At 42.9% G+C, this 19287-nt stretch overlaps 1 protein-coding gene and 1 non-coding gene across 2 annotated transcripts in view; one reads left to right on the top strand and one right to left on the bottom strand.

Moving 5' to 3' along the window:
• The window catches only part of RBM28 (RNA binding motif protein 28), a 34855-nt gene extending 15989 nt beyond the window's left edge, over positions 1-18866 (bottom strand). The window contains exons 1-10 of the mRNA XM_021078708.1: positions 18613-18866; positions 14062-14220; positions 13670-13764; positions 13321-13396; positions 12770-12862; positions 11907-11978; positions 10637-10817; positions 10326-10468; positions 5700-5769; positions 2799-2908 (exon numbers count right to left, since the gene is read on the bottom strand). Coding sequence (XP_020934367.1) covers positions 2799-2908; positions 5700-5769; positions 10326-10468; positions 10637-10817; positions 11907-11978; positions 12770-12862; positions 13321-13396; positions 13670-13764; positions 14062-14220; positions 18613-18730 — 1117 coding nt within the window. The 5' untranslated portion in view covers positions 18731-18866. The remainder of the gene's footprint in view (positions 1-2798; positions 2909-5699; positions 5770-10325; positions 10469-10636; positions 10818-11906; positions 11979-12769; positions 12863-13320; positions 13397-13669; positions 13765-14061; positions 14221-18612) is intronic.
• Positions 8439-8510, top strand: TRNAE-UUC. Its single transcript has one exon. It is a non-coding gene; the product is annotated as a tRNA-Glu (tRNA).

Genomic DNA, 19287 nt, shown 5'->3' with positions numbered 1-19287 from the left:
TTGTTTTGTTTTATTTTGTTTTTGCATTTTAGGGTCACACCTGCAGCATACAGAACTTCCCAGGCTAGGGGTTGAGAATTAGAGCTGTAGCTGCCAGCCACAGCCACAGCCACAGCAAGGTGGGATTAGAGCTGCATCGGTGACCTACACCACAGCTCAAGGCAATGCTGGATCCTTAACTCACTGAGCAAGGACAGGGATTGAACCAGCTTCTTCATGGAATACTAGTCAGTTTCATAACCCACTGAGCCACAAGGGGAACTCCAAAAAACCCCAACTTTTATAAGCAAAGGGGAAAAAAAAGTTCACACCTTACAGTAAACTCCAAAAAAAGAAATATTAGGTTTCATAATATTTTGTTAGTATTCCTTTAAACTTTAAATATTCCCTCATATATGAAAACAATGCCCTATTTCCTAGACCTACTGAGGCACTGATCTTTGAGAACAAATGGCAACAGACTAACTGGAAGGACATGTGTCAGGCCAACCCAAGGTCACCATCTAGTGAGGTTATCCAGGCACAACCAAGTGCCCCATCTGCCAATCCTCCACTCTCATCTCCACTACAGTACTGCTCAGGTGGCAACTTCCCCCAAATACCTGAATGCCTCAGGAATAAGGGCCATGTTTCTTGGCTGTCTATATCCACAGCACCTACCCTAACATTCAGCATTAGTAGATACTCAATAGGAAAAAACAAATAATAAAGAAACAAGGGGGGAAATGTTTCTAAGGGGCAGATTAGTCTATTTGGCCAATATGAGGAAAACAGGTATTTCTCTCTGAACGGTTAGGAATTTTATCATTGGGAATTCCTGCTGTGGCTCAGTGGTAATGAATCCAACTAGTATCCCTGAGGACTCAGGTTTGACCCCTGGCCTTGCACAGTGAGTTAAGGATCCAGAGTTGCCATAAGCTATGGGTACATGGCAGAGGGAGCTCAGATCTGGCGTTGCTGTGGCTGTGATAGAGGCCAGCAGCTGCAGCTCCAATTCGACCCCTAGCCTGGGAACTTCCGTATGCCTCGGGTACAGCCCTAAAAAAAAAAAAGACAAATTAAAAAAAGAATTTTATCATTGGAATTTCCAGGGTAACTACTGGGTTCAATCTTAACACTTCCCTTAAGTCTTCAGGTAATACCTAACCTTTCTAGGCAGTCAAATAGCATGCTGACAGGATGAAGTGTAGGTAGAGGCCAAGGTTATGTGGGTAGGCAAAAAAGGCCAAAAAATGTAATATGAGCTAGGGAAAGACAATGCATTATGAAAAAATAATGAAAACTATGCTTATTAAGACTATTAACTCTCAGCTGTAACTCCGATGAGACCCCTTGCCTGGGAACCTCCACATGCCATGGGTGCAGCACTAAAAAGACAAAAATAAATAAATAGATAGATAGATAGATAGACAGATAGATAGATAAAGTCAACTCGGAGTTCTTGTTGTGGCTAAATGAATCTGACCAGTATCCATGAGGATGTGGGTTTGAACCCTGGCCTTGCTCAGTAGGTTAAGGATCTGGCATTGCCACGAGCTACAGCGTAAGTCACAGACACAGCTTGGATCTGGCGTTGTTGCGGCTGTGGCATAGGCCAGAAGCTATAGCTGCAATTCGACTCCCAGCCTGGGAACTTCCATATGCCAAGGGTGCAGCCCTTAAAAAAAAAAAAAAAAAAAGTCAACTCAATGTTACTGCACCCAGAAAAGGATAAGGGAGATTATCGAAGTCAGGTAATATCCTACAGTATTTGGAACATCCCATGCGATTCTAGTTGCCTGTTTTCAGAAAAGCATGATGGAAATAGAGAAAGTGCAAGAAGCATAACTGAATATCAGAGCTGAAGACACCTTAAGTGATTACTCTAAATGAACCCATTCATTTTACACATAAGAAACTGAGGTCCACACTGGTTTGAATGAGTGCAAAAAAAAAATCACCTAGCTGGACTATGGTTTAGTTGGGATTAGATCCCTAATCCCCAAAAAGCAGTTTTCTTTCCATTATACTGCCTAATTTATATATTTTTTAGCTGAGTAAAAACCAAAAATGATCAGGCTTCATCAATCTGGAAAATAAGGAGGTTTAGAATGGAGGGAATTAACCCATGGATAGACTCCAGAGAGGCCCCAAACACTCGGAAATGGCATTTTTCTGAGGAGAAGGTTCATGGTTTTTGCTAGATCTCAAAGGAACTAAGAACCAGAATGAATTAAGAATTCACTGCTTTTGTAGCATGGCTGCAGTTCACAAAACTAAAGACTATAAATGGGTTGAAAAGATGTTTCCCTAACATTAGTATATCAGAATAAAGAATCCTCAAACTTTAAGCTCAAAAGAAATAGCTTTAGGGACAAACAACCCAGGACAGCACTCCTGCCCCATAGCTTTCCTTCTGACTATTGCCACTACAACAAAGTTTCCGTCAGCTTCCACCTCTAACAAAACCAACTGAAAAATATCCCAGTATTTTGAAGAAATGTGGACTGATTAATACCCATGAGATGCTATCACATTTGAAATTCAAAGAATAACAAATGGAATTCATTACCCCAAAATAAATAAACAAGAGCTTAAAAAACTTAGACAAAATTATGGCTGGCAGCACTATTAGAGATGCTGAGTTTGACACCACAGAACACAAGCTCAGAATGTCCTTGGTGCTTCTATGGACCACAGAAACCTGGATGGATGGTAGACCCCTCTGAATGGCACACATTATGCTCTTGTGTAACCTAGTCAGTGCCCATGGCAGTGGTCTCAAGCCTTTTAGGGCCTGACCAGCTGATAGCAAATACCTTTAGAATGCTCTGTGTCTGGATGCAAGACGATGCGGACATATTTAAGATCTCCAAACTGCTGGAGGAGCTCCCCAAGGTCTTCTTCCTCTGAGTCAAAGGACAGGTTTCTAAGGAAGACAATCAGGTTGGAAAAAAAGTCAACTTACAAAAGTGAGATCCTGGAGTTCCTGCTGTGGTGCAACGGATTAAGACTCCAACTGCAGGAGCTCAGGTCAATAATGGAGGCAAGGGTTTAATCCCTGGCCAGGTGCAGTGGGTTAGGGAGACAGCACTGCCATAACTGTAGGTTGCAGCGGTAGCTTGGATTCAGTCCCTGGCCTGGGAACTTCCATATGCCATGGGTGCGGTCATCAAAAAAAAAAAAAAAAAAAAAAAAAAAAAGAAGAAAAAAAAAAGAAAGAAAGAAAAAAGAAAAAGATCCTGTGTCCCAGAATGAAGTGAGTGACTCGGACGTCAGCTGGAGCGGCTCCCTTGCTCACAACCACCCTTCCTCATTCAAGGACAGGACTAACAGGGGTGGTCCCCAATGGCCAGGCCTTCAATGTATGACTGCCCGTCGGCCATAACTGACTGACCTGCCTCTGTTAACTGGATTCTCTCTCCCAGAAATTTCAAATTTGAACAGACATATACAAAGAGCAGAAATTATAGATGTAGATCCACTTCAAAACAGCAATGTCCTACTTGAGGGAAACTCGGGAAGCTGAAAATGTCCTCTATCTTGATCTGGATGAGGTTACACAATATACATACATCCACATAAAAAGATCTGTGCATATAGATGGTTATACACATGAAAAATGTCACCGAGTTGTACATTTACATTAAGGCGCTTTACCGAACACATTATACCTTAACAAGGAAAAAAAAGAGGAGTGTCTTCAGAGAAAAAGACCCCACAGTCTTCTGCAGGAAGGGGCCCAAAACTGTCCAGAGTTTCATCCCCTCCTTGACGTTTGCTCTTTGACAGCTCTGATTCTGTGAGTTGCGCCAATGTTCAACCAACAAACCCGTTTTTTTTTTTTTGCTTAAATTGGTTGAAATTAGTTTCCCTTACTATGACCAAAAGACTCACAGAGGGCTAATGAGAAGTCAAATGCTGGTCTCTCCATGTATACATTAGCCATATTCTCCTCTGTGCTGCTATGAAATCCAGATTTCAGTTAAAATTTTACAGAAGTCAGGAGTTCCCGTCGTGGCGCAGTGGTTAACGAATCCGACTAGGAACCATGAGGTTGCGGGTTCGGTCCCTGCCCTTGCTCAGTGGGTTAAGGATCCGGCGTTGCCGTGAGCTGTGGTGTAGGTTGCAGACGTGGCTCGGATCCTGCGTTGCTGTGCCTCTGGCATAGGCCGGTGGCTACAGCTCCGATTCAACCCCTAGCCTGGGAACCTCCATATGCCGCGGGAGCGGCCCAAGAAATAGCAACAACAACAACAACAACAAAAGACAAAAAGACAAAAGACAAAAAAAAAAAAAAATTTTACAGAAGTCAGAAAATCCTTCAAACAATAACTCAAAACCAAACATGGTAAAGTTTACTAGCTAAGAGCAAAAAAAAAAAAAAAAAAAAAAGGAAGAAAGAAAATTACTATTTCTCTCGATGGGATTAAAAAATGTTGGAAGGAGATTTTGTTCTACTAAATTTCAACACAGTGTAAAGATTCCTCATTTCCTAGCTGTGCATAGCCTTCCAGGGGTAAGAAAAACAGTCCCAAATAAATATCTACAATTTTTCTTCTCTTATACTCAGTTAACAACCCTATTAACAATTCTATCTCATGGACTAACCAAGATAAAAGAGATGGTCTGCAATAAGACACATCCTAGCTACACTCGTTCTTCCAATTTGCCTCATTATGCAGATAGCTCTCTCTCTTCCATCCTTTTACTTCCCTAAGTTCTTTTTGAGTTAAAAGATTTTATAAGGAATGGTATCCTTGATAATAGGGTCACAGCTTCTAAGTGTGACACTCCTCCTTTCCTGTTACACAGAATCCTCTACAAATACAAAATGGAAATTCCAGATAACACAGTTTAAAAAAAAAAGATTACAGAGAGATACACTGTAAAGGGAGAAAATGGACTACAGCACAGCATGTATAGGTTAAGATCACCTTTGTAAACATTCATAATACAGCCATGAGTATGGGTGCTTCCTGAGTAGTGATTAAGGTTAATTTTTGTGTTTTTTTGCTCATTTATTTCCTAAATTTCCTACAGTAAATGTACATTAACTGCATAATAAAAACAATCTAAAAAGACTGTACAAGAGGATAAAATAGACATCTTCAAAACAAGACCCAAATGGCCCAAGCACAATGGTACTTAAGAAAGGATGAGAAAAATCCCCCCTCCCCCAAAAAAGGATGAGAAGTTATGCCAAAAATATCTCGACCTCCTGCAGTCAGTAGGACTAAAACAGCAATGGCAACACAGAGCAAAATCAATCTCCCTCCTTCAGTTTTCCAGGAAATAGATGGGATGCCTTACTTAACTCTGGGCACTCATTCAGAAGATAAGTTAGGCATAAAGAAGAGAAATCACTTGGGGCAAGTGGTATCACCCCTCTCAGAAGCAAGATGTTTCTAACAGTTGAAGAACTAATTTGTTCCAAATGATGCCAACCCAATAACAAAGAATAAACTCTGAGGACAGATAAGATGTACAGACCCCTGCTATTTATCTTCTGTGTATAGTTCTGATTCTCCTACATTTCTCATTGTGTGGCATGTTCTTAGGGCAGGTGTGCTAATGGTCTTAGATGCATCTAACTTTTGGGCGCAGCGAACAGAATTAATGAAGAAAAAGAAGAAGAAGAAAGGGACTGAGGGAGGAAGAAGAGAAGAGAAACCTATGAAGGCAACACAAACAGCAGTTCTCAAGGTAGAGAGTCATACCTGATAAAAACAGTTTTCCCTTCATTCACATCAGAGGGTAATTTCCTCTTCTTCTTCTTCTTCTTCGAGCCTTGTATATCCAAAGTAAAAAAGAAAAACAGCAAACTGAAATAGACCAGTGCAAATTTTTTTCTTTTTTTCTTTTTTTGTCTTTTTGCCATTTCTTGGGCTGCTCCCACGGCATATGGAGGTTCCCAGGCTAGGGGTCGAATCAGAGCTGTAGCTGCCAGCCACAGCCACAGCCACAGCCACGCAGGATCTGAGCCGCGTCTGCAACCTACACCACAGCTCACGGCAACGCCGGATCCTTAACCCACTGAGCAAGGGCAGGGACCGAACCCGCAGCCTCATGGTTCCTAGTCGGATTCGCTAACCACTGCGCCACGATGGGAACTCCAGGCTAGCGCAAATTTTATGACAAAGGGCTAACTTTTAAAATATATAAAATCATGCATAATCTTTAAAATTTCAATTAAAAATGAACAAAGGGGAGTTCCCGACATGACTCAGCAGTAATGAGCCCAACTAGTATCCATGAAGATGCAGGTTCGATCCCTGGCCTCATTCAGTGGGTTAAGGATCCAGTGTTGCCATGAGCTGTGGTGAAGGTCATAGACAAGGCTCGGATCTGGCACTGCTGTGGCTGTAGCATAGGCCATCGGCTACAGCTCCGACTTGACCTCTAGCCTGGGAACTTCCATATGCCACAGGTGCAGGCCTAAAAAGACAAAAAAAAAAAAAAAAAAAAAAAAAAAAAAGGATATGCAACTGAATATATGAAAAGATGCTCAAACTCACTCATAATTAAAGAAAAACACAGCACAAGAAATGAAATATTCTTTTTCACCAGCAGATTGGCAAAAAACAAAAAAGACAGCTGAACTCCATTGTGGTAAGAGTGTGGGCAAAGAGATTCCCATACACGATTGTGACTGTGTAAACTTTCTGAAACTACAAAACCTGTAGAACATTTGAGGAAAAAACACATATACATTCGTATATGATTATATATACATTATATTCTATATAAGTGTATATACATACATGTTTTTGCTTATAAAGGCATTAAATATCTTTGGATACAAAAGAACATTGGTTGTCTCTGGGGAGGGGCCCTAAGTGGCTGAAGATCTGGGCTTAAGGGAAACAAAGTGATTTTAAAAGTAGATATGACACAATGGAATACTACTCAGCCATAAAAAAGGATGACATAATGCCATTTGCAGCAACATGGATGGAACTAGAGAATCTCATACTGAGTGAAATGAGCCAGAAAGACAAAGACAAATACCATATGATATCACTTATAACTGGAATCTAATATCCAGCACAAATGAACATCTCCTCAGAAAAGAAAATCATGGACTTGGAGAAGAGACTTGTGGTTGCCTGATGGGAGGGGGAGGGAGTGGGAGGGATCAGGAGCTTGGGCTTATCAGACACAACCTAGAATAGATTTACAAAGAGATCCTGCTGAATAGCATTGAGAACTATGTCTAGATACTCATGTTGCAACAGAAGAAAGGGTGGGGGAAAAAACTGTAGTTGCAATGTATACATGTAAGGATAACCTGACCCCCTTGCTGTACAGTGGGAAAATTAAAAAAAATAAAAAAAAATAAAGTAGATATGTATGCTTATACATACATTGAAAATTTCTGGAAGGATACAAAAGAAAGAACAGAGGTTACTCCAGGGGACTACTGGAGGGCTGGTGAGAAACTTAACTTTCTATGTTGCACCATTCTGTACTATATTTGTAATTTTCTCACATTATTATATATCAATCTGATCAGTTTTTTCAAGTGAAAGAAAGGTAGAACAGCTGCTTGTAGAATGCAAGGTCTCACAGTTCCTTCAGTGTAAAAGCTTCTTTGCTTCTAAGATGGAACTTCCATATGCCCTGCTCTCCTCCCAGAAAAAGCTTATTTCCTCGGATTTCTCGTTTGGTCAAATCAACATGTCAGACTTACAGAAAAGGGAGAAGGGAGACTTGACAAGTGAATAAAAACCTCCACCCAGACAAACTAAAGGACCACTCCCTGACCACTGCTCAGGCTGTAATGTCCTGCACCCTCAATAAACGAGCTCAGTTTACACTCAATCCTTCTAACAACGGTATCAATGTGGTTTGGCTACAATTTTGCAAAAGGCCCCAGGAGATCCTTTATCCTCATTTCAACTGAAAATTGTCATTTATACTCCACTCCAGCACAGAACAGTAACAATGATAATATCTTAGTACAAGTCTGATATTAGCAGTACAAGTAATTTAATCTTCAACAACCCTTTGCTGTTATTAGCCCTGTTTAACAGATGAAGAAACGGAGGTATAAAAAGGGTCAATAACTTGGCCCAAAGTCATACCTCAAGAAAGAAGCAGAGACAGAATTTAAACCCCTATGCCAAAACAGGCTACGCTTGTGATCTCTGGGAAATGTGGGGCTTTACTTTCTCATACGTACTCCTGTTCACCCAGCATCTAGCACTGCGGGCACTCTGAATACCTGCTATCTGACATGAGCATGTAGTAACAGTAAAGGCACCTTTTCTCATGACAGTTTCAAAAATCACTGTCACATGAAGCATGTACTCCAATCTTTCCAAAAAGCAAAAACATGGGCATCTACACACAACATGGGAAGGTTGTGTGCCAGAAAGTGCTCATTCATCAGTTCCAAACTGGTTCATCCACATTAAAGGAAAAAAAAAAAAAAAAACAAAAAACCCTCTGAGAGTTCCCTGGTGGTCTAGTGGTTAGGACTCAGTGCTTTCAGCACTGCAGCCCAGGTTCGATCCCTGGTCTGGGAACTGAGATGCCACTTCAAGCCACTATATACCTTGGCCAAAAAAAAAAAAAAAAAAAAATTCTAAAAAGCGTTTTTGCTTATTTGCTTTCTTGCCAACTCTTTGTGACTGAAAGTTGTGGAGCCAGATCAAAAGCTCCTAGAGAACAAGAATTTTTTCCCCTTCACTTCAGCCCAGAGCTTAACATGAGTAGGTGCTCAAGAAATGCTCCTTTTAAGTGAGTATGAGGAGGGGACTTGTTTCACTGAACTGAACGGAGTCGTGGAATGCCAAGACGACATTTCGGCCAGCAGAACTCAGAGTGCCTCCGCCTCCATCCCTGTGACCACTAAAGGCAGAAGATTTTGCCAGCAGCCATCTTGCATCTAACTTAATGAGACTCACACTTTTTAAAAAGATTGTTGGAGAGGAGGCATGAAAATCAGAACAACAGCAACCAAGGCAACTACTACTGTTCAGTGCTTACTGTTTGCAGGGTACTCTCCTAAATGTCAGGAGAGGAGAAGCTCTAACGTCCAGTCACAGATGAAGTAAGGGGGATTCGAGAGGCAAGTACTTGACCAGAACCAGTTGGCTAGAAATAGAAGAGCCAAGACTTGAACCCAGATGATCTGACTCCTAAGCCCCGTGGAGAAGACTGCTCCAAAGACTGCGCTTTTCTAGATCAGAAATTCTGAGTTCAGTAGTTTGTTGCTATAATAATGGATTATTTTTCTGCTGTTGCCAGTCTCCATCCTGGAAGGTGGCAGCAATTCAAGTACCTCTGACCCTGAGTGGAATATACTAAGCTGATGTTCTGAGGTTTGCTAACATACAGACACACTTAAAATAATACCTCTAATCACTGAGGGGCAAAAACACCATCTTTGGGCTTTCACATCTACTCCATATAATCTGCGTTTACAGTCAACAGCAGTGATGGAAAAACACAGGTGTCTTCTTATCTGTCCCCTTCTGAGTTTGTTACATTTAATACAATGTAATTTGAGTACAGAAACAATTTAATAGAATCCATTTTGTGGTCAGGAGGCAATATCCTATTTATCCAGTTATTCATTCTACTTGGGATAATTCAGAGAGAGAGAGAGAGACAGTGCCTCAGCATTAAGATAGGTTTTAAATTCCCTAAGAATTGTAATCCTGAAAACGACACCAAACTCATTTTTTTTTCTTTTTGCTATTTCTTGGGCCGCTCCCGCGGCATATGGAGGTTCCCAGGCTAGGGGTCGAATCGGAGCTGTAGCCACCGGCCTACACCAGACCCACATTAACGAGGGATCCGAGCCGCATCTGCGACCTACACCACAGCTCACGGCAACGCCGGACCCTTAACCCACTGAGCAAGGGCAGGGACCGAACCCGCAACCTCATGGTTCCTAGTCGGATTCGTTAACCACTGCGCCACGACGGGAACTCCCAAACTCATTTTAAAAGCAAAACCAAAAAACCTTCAGAAGAAAGGAATATAAGAAAGGAATATATTCCGTATTTGACAGAGCACCTTAGGATCCTATTTAAAAGGAGGCATGAGGAGTTCCCGCCAATGCACAGCGGGTTAAGAATCTGACTGCAGTGGCTTGAGTCATAGCAGAGACTCGTGTTCGATCCCTGGCCTGGTGCAGTTGTTAAAGGATGTAGTGTTGGCGCAGCTGCACCACACGTTGCAGCTGTGGCTCAGGTTCAGTCCCTGGCCTGGGAACTTCCGTGTGCCTCATGTGTAGCTATAAAATTAAAAAAAAAAAAGAGGCCTGAGCTGAACGTGTGTACATTTCTCAGTAACTTATCTTAAATTTAAAAGTGTCTAAGAAGATGCCAAACCTTCCTCCTCTTGCTCTTCGGTGCTGGTATCACTCTGAGCCAGCTCCTCTCCATCATCAAAACTATCTCCTTCCTCCAGGTCACTGTCATCATCAGAAAGCTCCTCTTCACTGCTTTCGGCAGGCGCTGCCCTCTTGACTGCTCTGCAATGGCACAGAGCAGAACTGAGGACCTGGGCTGAGAGGGGGACCTAGTCGACGTCGCTGTTCAAATCAATTGGGCAGTGATGGGGGCAGGGAAAGATAGCATTTTCCTCTCCGGGAAAATGCTGAATCTTCCTTTGTTGTCTCAGAACATCCTGAGTCACTTACCTCTTCTGAATCTGCACAGGCTTGGTCACCTTTGGTCCCTTGGTCTCCTCCTCTTCATCATCTTCCTCTTCCTCACTGTCGTCATCACTCTCCTCCCCCTCCTTCTCTTCCATATCTCCTTCTTCCCTGCCATTCTCTTGACCTAATTCCTGATTTTCAGATCCTGGCCTCTTCTCCTCACCTACACAGGTGGTAAAGAAAGTGAGAAACTCATTCAGTATTCAAAACAAGGTTATTTAAACAAGAACGACTAAAACCCCCGAGTTCCTAGTTCCTTTGGTTTTATAGAATCTCATCTATTTTTCTTACTGTACATACATAACAGGAGAAAGTATAAGGAAAAAAAAGCAAAAACCAAACAATAAAACGCCCTCATCACTGAGATTCCCTCAAAGGCCATCCACTCATCAGAGGCCATAAGATTAACCTGGCTCAGAAGGAGTGAAGTAGCAACTGAGCCTCTGCAAACAGCCAACCTCATGCACCACCACAACGAGCACCCTAGAGCCCGCCTTGAACTTGATAACCTCTGGAGTTCTGTTCTCTAAGCTCCTGGTGGCTTAAAAGCCATTGTTTTCAAGATAAAACTCAAGTTTTAAGTTTCCCTATTTTTAATGCTCCATCACTCCCTGTTACGAAAAAACTGGGAAAGAACAGCTAGTAGAAGGGACAATGAGCTGAGGCCCCACTCCTCACATCCACGCCCAGAAGCAAGCTTAGATTCAAAATATCCTGGTTTTGGGGATGAGATCACCAGGTGGTACGAGAAAGACTAACAAAAGGGGAGTTCCTGTCATGGTGCAGCGGAAACGAATCTGATTAGGAACGATGAGGTTTCAGGTTCAATCCCTGGCCTCACTCAGTGGATTAAGGATCCGGTGTTGCCATGAGCTGTGGTGTAGGTCGCAGATGCGACTCAGATCTGGTGTGGCTGTGGCTGTGGTGCAGGCCGGTGGCTACAGCTCTGATTAGACCCCTAGCCTGGGAACCTCCATATGCCTCGGGTGTGGCCCTAAAAAGACAAGAGACAAAAGACACACACACCAAAAAAAAAAAAAAAAAGACAAACAGGTTCTGGGCTCATTTCTGAATTCTAGTAGGAACTCAGAGCTTTTCAGACTCCTCAGACTCATTCTTTTCTTTAATCTTGTGCTCCAGCCCAATATTCTCACTGGCGAGAAGGTTCCCCTACACTTTCATTGTAGGTGGGACTATTTTCACACTCATTCCAGGACATACAACCCGTCTTACCCAAAGCACCATATCTTACCTGGGGCAGAGGCAGGCTGTGTATTTTTATATTTATCCTTTGCCACAGCCCAATCCACAGCCACTGTCCGCCCTGTCAGACAGAAGAGTAGCATCAGAAAGGCTTTCTTCACTTTAGTGTTCCTGTCGCCTATAAGTGACTTCCTATTCATCAAAGACAGTTAAGGAACCAAAGGAGACAAAGAAACTGTCAATTCAGAGAATGCTGATCCTAAAATAAAACTCCTGATAGATGCCTATTCTTTAACCTTTAACTTTTTTATCAATGAACACAGTTTTGCCTTTCTACACAGCCACTACACCCGGGATAAGACAGAGTTGAAAAATAAATAAAAGAAGAATCTGAACAGTGCTTCCAGTTAGATCAAGTTTCCAGTTATGCTAGTAGCAAAAGGCAAAACAGACAATCTAGAATAATCTGCATGCTACTCATAAGTTAGGCAGTCTCTAAGCCAGACCCTTCTTTACCAGGCACAGTACCTGGTAAGTCAATTCTCAGAGTAATCTCAGTCAGTTAAAAGTCCACAGATGCTGAGCAGTGATCATAACCAAGACAGAGGAACTTGCAAACCCCATATTCCCCAGACAGCAACCTGCATCTATCAGGGATTATTTCAGGGACAATTTTTCATTAGGGATTTAAAAGGTCATTCATTACCAAAAACAGAAAAGAGAGGGATGGCATGGGTCAAGTTTAACCCCGAGATAAAGTACTAAATATACTTCGCCAAAACAGCTTCTATATTAGCAGTAAGACCCTCAACAAGGCAAACACCTTTTGAAAATGTAAAAAATGGGTTGCCACGCTAATTTGCCTAAACACCAGAACCACATGAGTCAATTGTATGTGTAAAGAAAACTTACCTTTTATCTCCTTCATGTTCATGCTTCTGAGAGCCTTTCCTGCTTCTAGGAGGTTTTTGAACTGAACAAAAGCAAAACCACGCATCTTTCCATCTGTGTGCAAATAACAAAGAAGTGAGAGGCGGCAGGTGGGGACCTGACACAGACTAAGAAGGACATTATGGCAACCTGGACTGGCAAAATGGCCCAAATCCTGCCAGCTGACCAGCCCCTTGCTCAGAGCAAAAGCTGATGTCCTGAGGAGGTTACATGACTCAGGCCTGGTGAGAGCAATGCATTTTCTCAAACTGTAACTCATTTTCTTAAAGTAGCTCTGATGTAACTAAAAATGCCATCAGGAAACTAAACACTGTTATTTGAGTTTTTATAACTTGTCAAGCACTGTGCCTGATACTATATATATATATATATATATATATATAATCTCATCAGGGGCTCACAAAGTATAATGTAAATCGTGTATTTCTATTTCAAATGGTGTTTACTTCAAAGGTAACATGGAAAAAGCCTATTAAGTAAAATAATCTTAGCTAATTAAGGTTTGCTAGTACCTGGCTTCCTAGGGATGTTCACTTCTAGGACAGCTCCAAATGGAGCAAATACTGTCTTCAAGTCATCTTCTGAGCACTAAAGCCAAAAGGGAAGAAAGAAGAAGAGAGATTATCACAGCAAATAAGTGCAAAACATGAACTACTAAATTAATCATTAAGAAGAGCTGGAAGGCTTTCCGTCCTTAGCAAGTTCTTGTTTATTCAGGCCCATTTTCTGAATTTAACAAGGCTCAGGTCTGTTGCAGAAGGACTTAAGCCCAAGTATACCATATGAGGAGTGCAACCAATGAGTATGCCTTGGCTCCAACAGCCTTCAGAACACTCACTGCTAGTTTTCTTTGGCACTCACCTTAAAGCTCAGGTTCCGAATAATCAATCTGGCTTTCTTATCTGCCACTTTGGCTTTCTTAGGCTTAGGCTGCTTCTTTGGGGACTCGGAGTTTTCTAAAAAATAACAAGCAATGGGATAAGTCTGTATGCCTCTAGGCTCGGAACATCACACAGGGAAGAAGCTCCTAGCAACAGGTGGCATTCACGACAGGGTTAAGAATGGCAATGCCTGGGAACATCAGGTTTTCCAGACTTAGAAGTACCTGAAAGGCTTAAACAGTAACAAAATACACTGGATGATTTTGGACATCAAAGAAAACTCAGGAAGTTTTAAGTCTAGAAATTACCCCCAGTGCCATTCCACCTCCACTGCAATCTTGAGGGAAAACTCTTCAGTTGCTAGAAACTCACCGTTTTTCCCCTTTTCCTTTGACTTGTTCCTCAGTTTTTTCTTGGCAACAATCACGTTGATCTTGCGACCTTCGAAGGTGGTAATCTCCTTGAGGGCCTTCTGAACATCTTCCAGCATAGAAAAAGTGACGTAGCCAAAGCCACGACAGGCCTTGCTCCCTGGAACAGTATGGGTACAGGGGAGACAACAGTAAGCCAAAGATCCCTAAACCAGTAAACGCCCACAGCCCTATATAGCAGATACACAGCCAGGCCAGCCAGTTATCAGTCTGCCAGAATTCTCAAGAGGGAAAGAAACAAGGTTAGCATGAGTGGCCCCTTCCCCACTTCGTTCAGAAATTGCCAGGCTTCCTCTTCTAATGCGGTGTCTTTGCTGTCAGCTCCCTCTCTTCCTCCTCCTCTGAAAATCTTGAGAACATAGTGGACCCATGATATACATGACACCCCAAAGAAGAACTCACTGTCAAACAGAATGCAACATCACCAGAGAATGCAGGAAAGGTAAGGATGGTAGCTTCAAAAATTACAATGAAGTAATTCAGCCGCCCCTCCTCAGAACGAATCAGCAATGAATGCCAGGGGCCCTGACAAAAGAACGTCAAATGGTAAACACTGCTTCAGGAGCTGCAGATACTATGACATTACTACCAAGCTTAGAAATCAACATCAAATTCAACCTTTCCAAAGTGGCTGGAAATCTCTCATCTCATTTTATCAGAACACACCCATCTTGGGAGAAGGGAATATTATCATTCCTTCTTTCCAAATGAATCATTTGAGACAAACAGTTGCAAATACTGACATAGCCCACTTTTGCCCTTTTTGGTATGCTATTTTTTTTTTTTTTACTTTAATATTTTTGTGTAGTAAAATTTTAAGTAGCTTAGTGCATCAAAAAAGAAAAGGTCAGGAGTTCCTGCTCCGGCACAGTGGGTTAAGGATCTGGCATGGTCTCTGCAGTGCCATGGGTTCAATCCCCAGCCCAGCACAGTGGGTTAAGGATCTGGCATTGCTGCAGCTGTGGTGTAGGTCACAACTGCAGCCTGGATTCCACCCCTGGCCAGGGAATTTCCAGATGCCATGGGTACAGCAAAGGAAGGGAAAGGAAGGGAAGGAAAGGGAAAGGAAGAACCAAGGAGTCTGCCTACTACCCAGAGAAGAAACAGAGCCCACACACTCTTTCACAACTACACGCTAACCTACTTCAGGATACAAGCCCTCTAGCATGGAATGCTGATCCACATAAACTGGTTCAAGATGACACTTGTCCCTAGAAGAGTACACTGTGATCTGTTTCTTTTCTCTTGGAACTCCTTCTCACAAAAGCCTGCCCACTCACCTTTCAGAAACAGAACAAGAGGAGCTGTTGCTATAGCGCAACAGGGTTGGAGACGTCTCTGCAGCACCAGGACACAGGTTCAATCCCTGGCCCGGCACAGTGGGTTAAAGGATCTGGCGTTGTCACAACTGCTGTGCAGGTAACAACTGAGGCTCAGATCTGATTCCTGACCCAGGAACTCCATATGCCATGGGATGGCAAAAAAAGGAAAAAAAAAAAAAAAAGGAGAAAAGAAACAGAACAAGAAAAATCAGGACACTTCCTGATCAGTACAACCAAAATAAAGCAGCTGAAACATGGAGTTCAGTGACAAAACAAAAACATGTGCTCACAAAAACATTTGCACTGTTGATGTCTGCACAAAGCACTCTCAGTTACTTGAATATTAACAATATCCTGTGAAATGAGAGGAGGTTAAGTGGCATGTCCAAGTCACCACTACTGGCAAGAGCTCGTCCCACACCCCTTCCCTCCCATTCCATCAAGTGCAGCCCTTAATACACCTGGCTGTCTGGACAGCAAAGCAGGGTGTTTTTGGTTTTTTTCTTTCTTTTTTTTTTTTTTAATCGGAGCTTCTGTTAAAGTGTAGACTACACACATAAGCTATAGGTAAGGTTACATGAAGCCTATGTTCCAAAGACCCAAAGGAGAATTCCCATTCAGAGGCCTGTTCTTCCCTGGAATAAAACCAACCACTGTTGGGTAGCATTTCTCAAACTGCTTTGATAACCCACAGTAACTGAGAGTGGACCCAGGACATATTTTTACATAAAATCCCCCAAAAGTTTTATGAATACCTATCCTTTATCACATATGAATATACTCCTATTTCACTTAATAACAAAAAACCCCTATAGTCATAACCCACTCAAGACCCACTAACAGACAACATTCTGCTGTTTAAGAAACATTTTTTTCTTTTTCTTTTTTTTTAACAGCCACACCTGTAGCACATGGAAGTTCCGGGCTAGGGGCCAAATTGGAGGTGCTGCTGCAGGCCTACACCACAGCCACAACATGGGCTCTAGGGTGCACCTGCGACCTACACTGCAGCATGCGTCAATGCCAGATCCTTAGTCCACTCAGCAAGGCCAGGGATCGAACCGGAATCCTCACAGACAGTATGTTGGGTTCTTAACCCACTGAGCCACAGAGGGAACTCCAGAAACATTTCTGTATAGCACTCTCATTCTCTCACTCACCCATATCTATACTTAAAATAACAAAGAACCAGGCAGCGGCTGTGGTTTGTAGAGCAATCAGAGCCTTGTTCACAATCCTAACTTTAACGTCTGTTACTAACAAACTAGAGGATAAGGATGGCTTGGTTATTAGCACACTGTTAGCCTGCCTACTCACATACTCAGGTACCAGGCGGGTGTGGGGAGATGGTACACACGATATTACTTTCCACCAGTTCTCCTGAAAAGCAAAGTGGCAGCCATCTACAAAGACATCCTGATGACTTGGAAGGAAGCTAAATGTATGTTCTGGGCAACATCGGGTGCCTATTTCAAATGGTCCCCTGACACAGTCTAGATAAGAGGAAGGAATACTTCTACAATTAAAACCCTTACAATTCTCCCTCATTCTAACATGCTAACCCTCCTTCACACTGATGCCATGAGCATCAAAAAGAATGTGAATTATACAGGACCATTCCAAAAGTCAGTACATATCTCTAGCAGCTCAAGCCAAAATGTTTGAAGTTAGACGTGAACTTGACTCCTTGACACTGCTTTTTCTCATACCCCACATTTGATCCATCAGCAAATTCTTTAGCTCTACTTTTTTTCTTTTTTTTTTTTTAGGGCAGCACCCTTGGCATATGGAGGTTCCCAGGCCAGGGGTCGAATCAGAGCTGTAGCCGCTGGCCTATGCCACAGCCACAGCAATGCCAGATTCGAGCCACATCTGCACCACAGGTCATGGCAACGCCAGATCCTTAACCCACTGAGCAAGGCCAGGATTGAAGCTGCATCCTCGTGGATACTAGTCAGATTCGCTTCTGCTGAGCCACGAAAGAGACTCCTCTACTTTCAAAAACATCCATATTCTAATCACTTTTTTACCACCTTCAATGCTACAACATCTGGTCCAACACCATGATCACCACATGAGCCTAACTGGTCTCCCTGCTTCTGTCCAAGTCTCAACACAGCAGCCTGAGAGAATCTTCCAAAATGGGAAGTCAGATGATGTTTACTGCTCCATGCTCAAAACCAGTAGTTTCCTATCTCAGAGCCAAAGCCAAAGTCCAAGATCTCATCTGGTAATTCTCTTCTTTCACTCACTGTACTCCAGTCACCCAGGTCTCCTCGCTGTGCCTCCAATATACTATTCACACTCCTCTTCAGTATCCTTGCGCTAGGCTGCTCCTCTGGCTGAGAAATAAGTGTTCACCCTCTCAAATCCCTAAGGCCTTCCCTGGGGACTCCCCGACCCCTCTCTCTACAGTTTCCCCACCAACACCACACATACATTCAGACACTCACTCCCTAATTTTCTTATTTTAAAATTATTTTTATTTTTCATTATTTTTCTCCTCAACGTTTATCACCATTATCACTATATGTTTTGCTTATTTATTGGCTGTCTTCCCCATCTTGAAGACAAGAGCCAGATTTCTGGATTGGGTCTGTGCACTGCTGTATTCCCAGGCCCTACAATAGTGCCAGTGACAGAGCAAGCATTCAATAAATACTGAGGAAATAAATAGCCGGGTGTATGAATAACATATTGGTTAAGAGCTCTGAGTCTGGTGATCAAATTCTGAATCTGCTACTTGCTAGCTCTACAAACTGAAGCTAACGTTCCTAAATTCTCCGAAGCCCTAGATTCCTCTCCTGTGTAACAGGGTTAAGGTCCCACCCAATTAGATTGATGGAACGCACGGCACCTGGCAATCAATCGATTCTCAATAAGTTTTACTGATGTTTGATTAAAAATTACTTATGTTTACTATGAAACAGAATCTTATATGTGAGCGCACATAATAAAGGAAAGAGGTACACAAACTCAAGGGACTGACTGGAGTTTCAGAAACGGTCTCTATGGATTCATCCAGAGCAGAGTCAGTTTGGAAAAGAAATTTAACCTCCAAGTCCTTTCACTGAGGGGAGAATAAAGTATTATGAAGTTTGGGAGGGTGTTCTCGCCCCCATCCGGCTCCCAGGAACCCCAACCCTGTCCCCGATCGCCCCGCCCCCTACCTTTCTCAGTCACCACGAAGCACTGCTTCACCGGCCCCACCTGACTGAACAGCTCCTCTAGCTGCTCGCTTCGGGCCGAGGGTGGGAGGCGGCCCACAAACAGGGTCAGCCCCGCCATGAGGCAGAGAAACGGAGACGGGCAGGGCCTCAAGCAAACCTAGTTGACGCACGTGAGTCCAGGAACTGACTTTGGTGAGCCGACCACGCCAAGTTGCCGGGAAACCCCGGAAGTGCTCGTCGCTCAAAAGCGTCCGGAGGAAAACAGGGTGGAAGGGGAAAAAAACAGCCCGGAAGGAAAAAAATCGTACCGCCCAGGGGCGGAGCTCCTCGAGTGGGGCTCCACCCCTGGTCCAAGTACCGCCCCCTGTCTCTGTAGGGAAATTTGGCGTCGCTAGTTTCTACCCTGCTTAAAATCTCACCTTCTGGAGATCTATACCAAACTCAGCCAGGCAGGCAAGAGAAGTTATTTTTGCTCTGGGCTTAACCCAGGATATAACATATAATAGATGTTTAATAAATTTTTTTTGAAGTGCCACCACAGACTCCCAGATTACATGCATAAAACACACAATATAAACACAAGTATGTCACATACTTCATTCTGACACTTCTCACGTTCTCAGAGACTATGAGACATCTGTCACACTATAGCAGATAACTCTAACCATGCCTTTA

The sequence above is a fragment of the Sus scrofa genome, chromosome 18 (genome assembly GCF_000003025.6).
Source record: "Sus scrofa isolate TJ Tabasco breed Duroc chromosome 18, Sscrofa11.1, whole genome shotgun sequence".
NCBI lineage: Eukaryota > Metazoa > Chordata > Mammalia > Artiodactyla > Suidae > Sus > Sus scrofa.
Note: the sequence above shows the minus strand (reverse complement) of the source record. Positions and strands in the feature narration are given on the sequence as shown.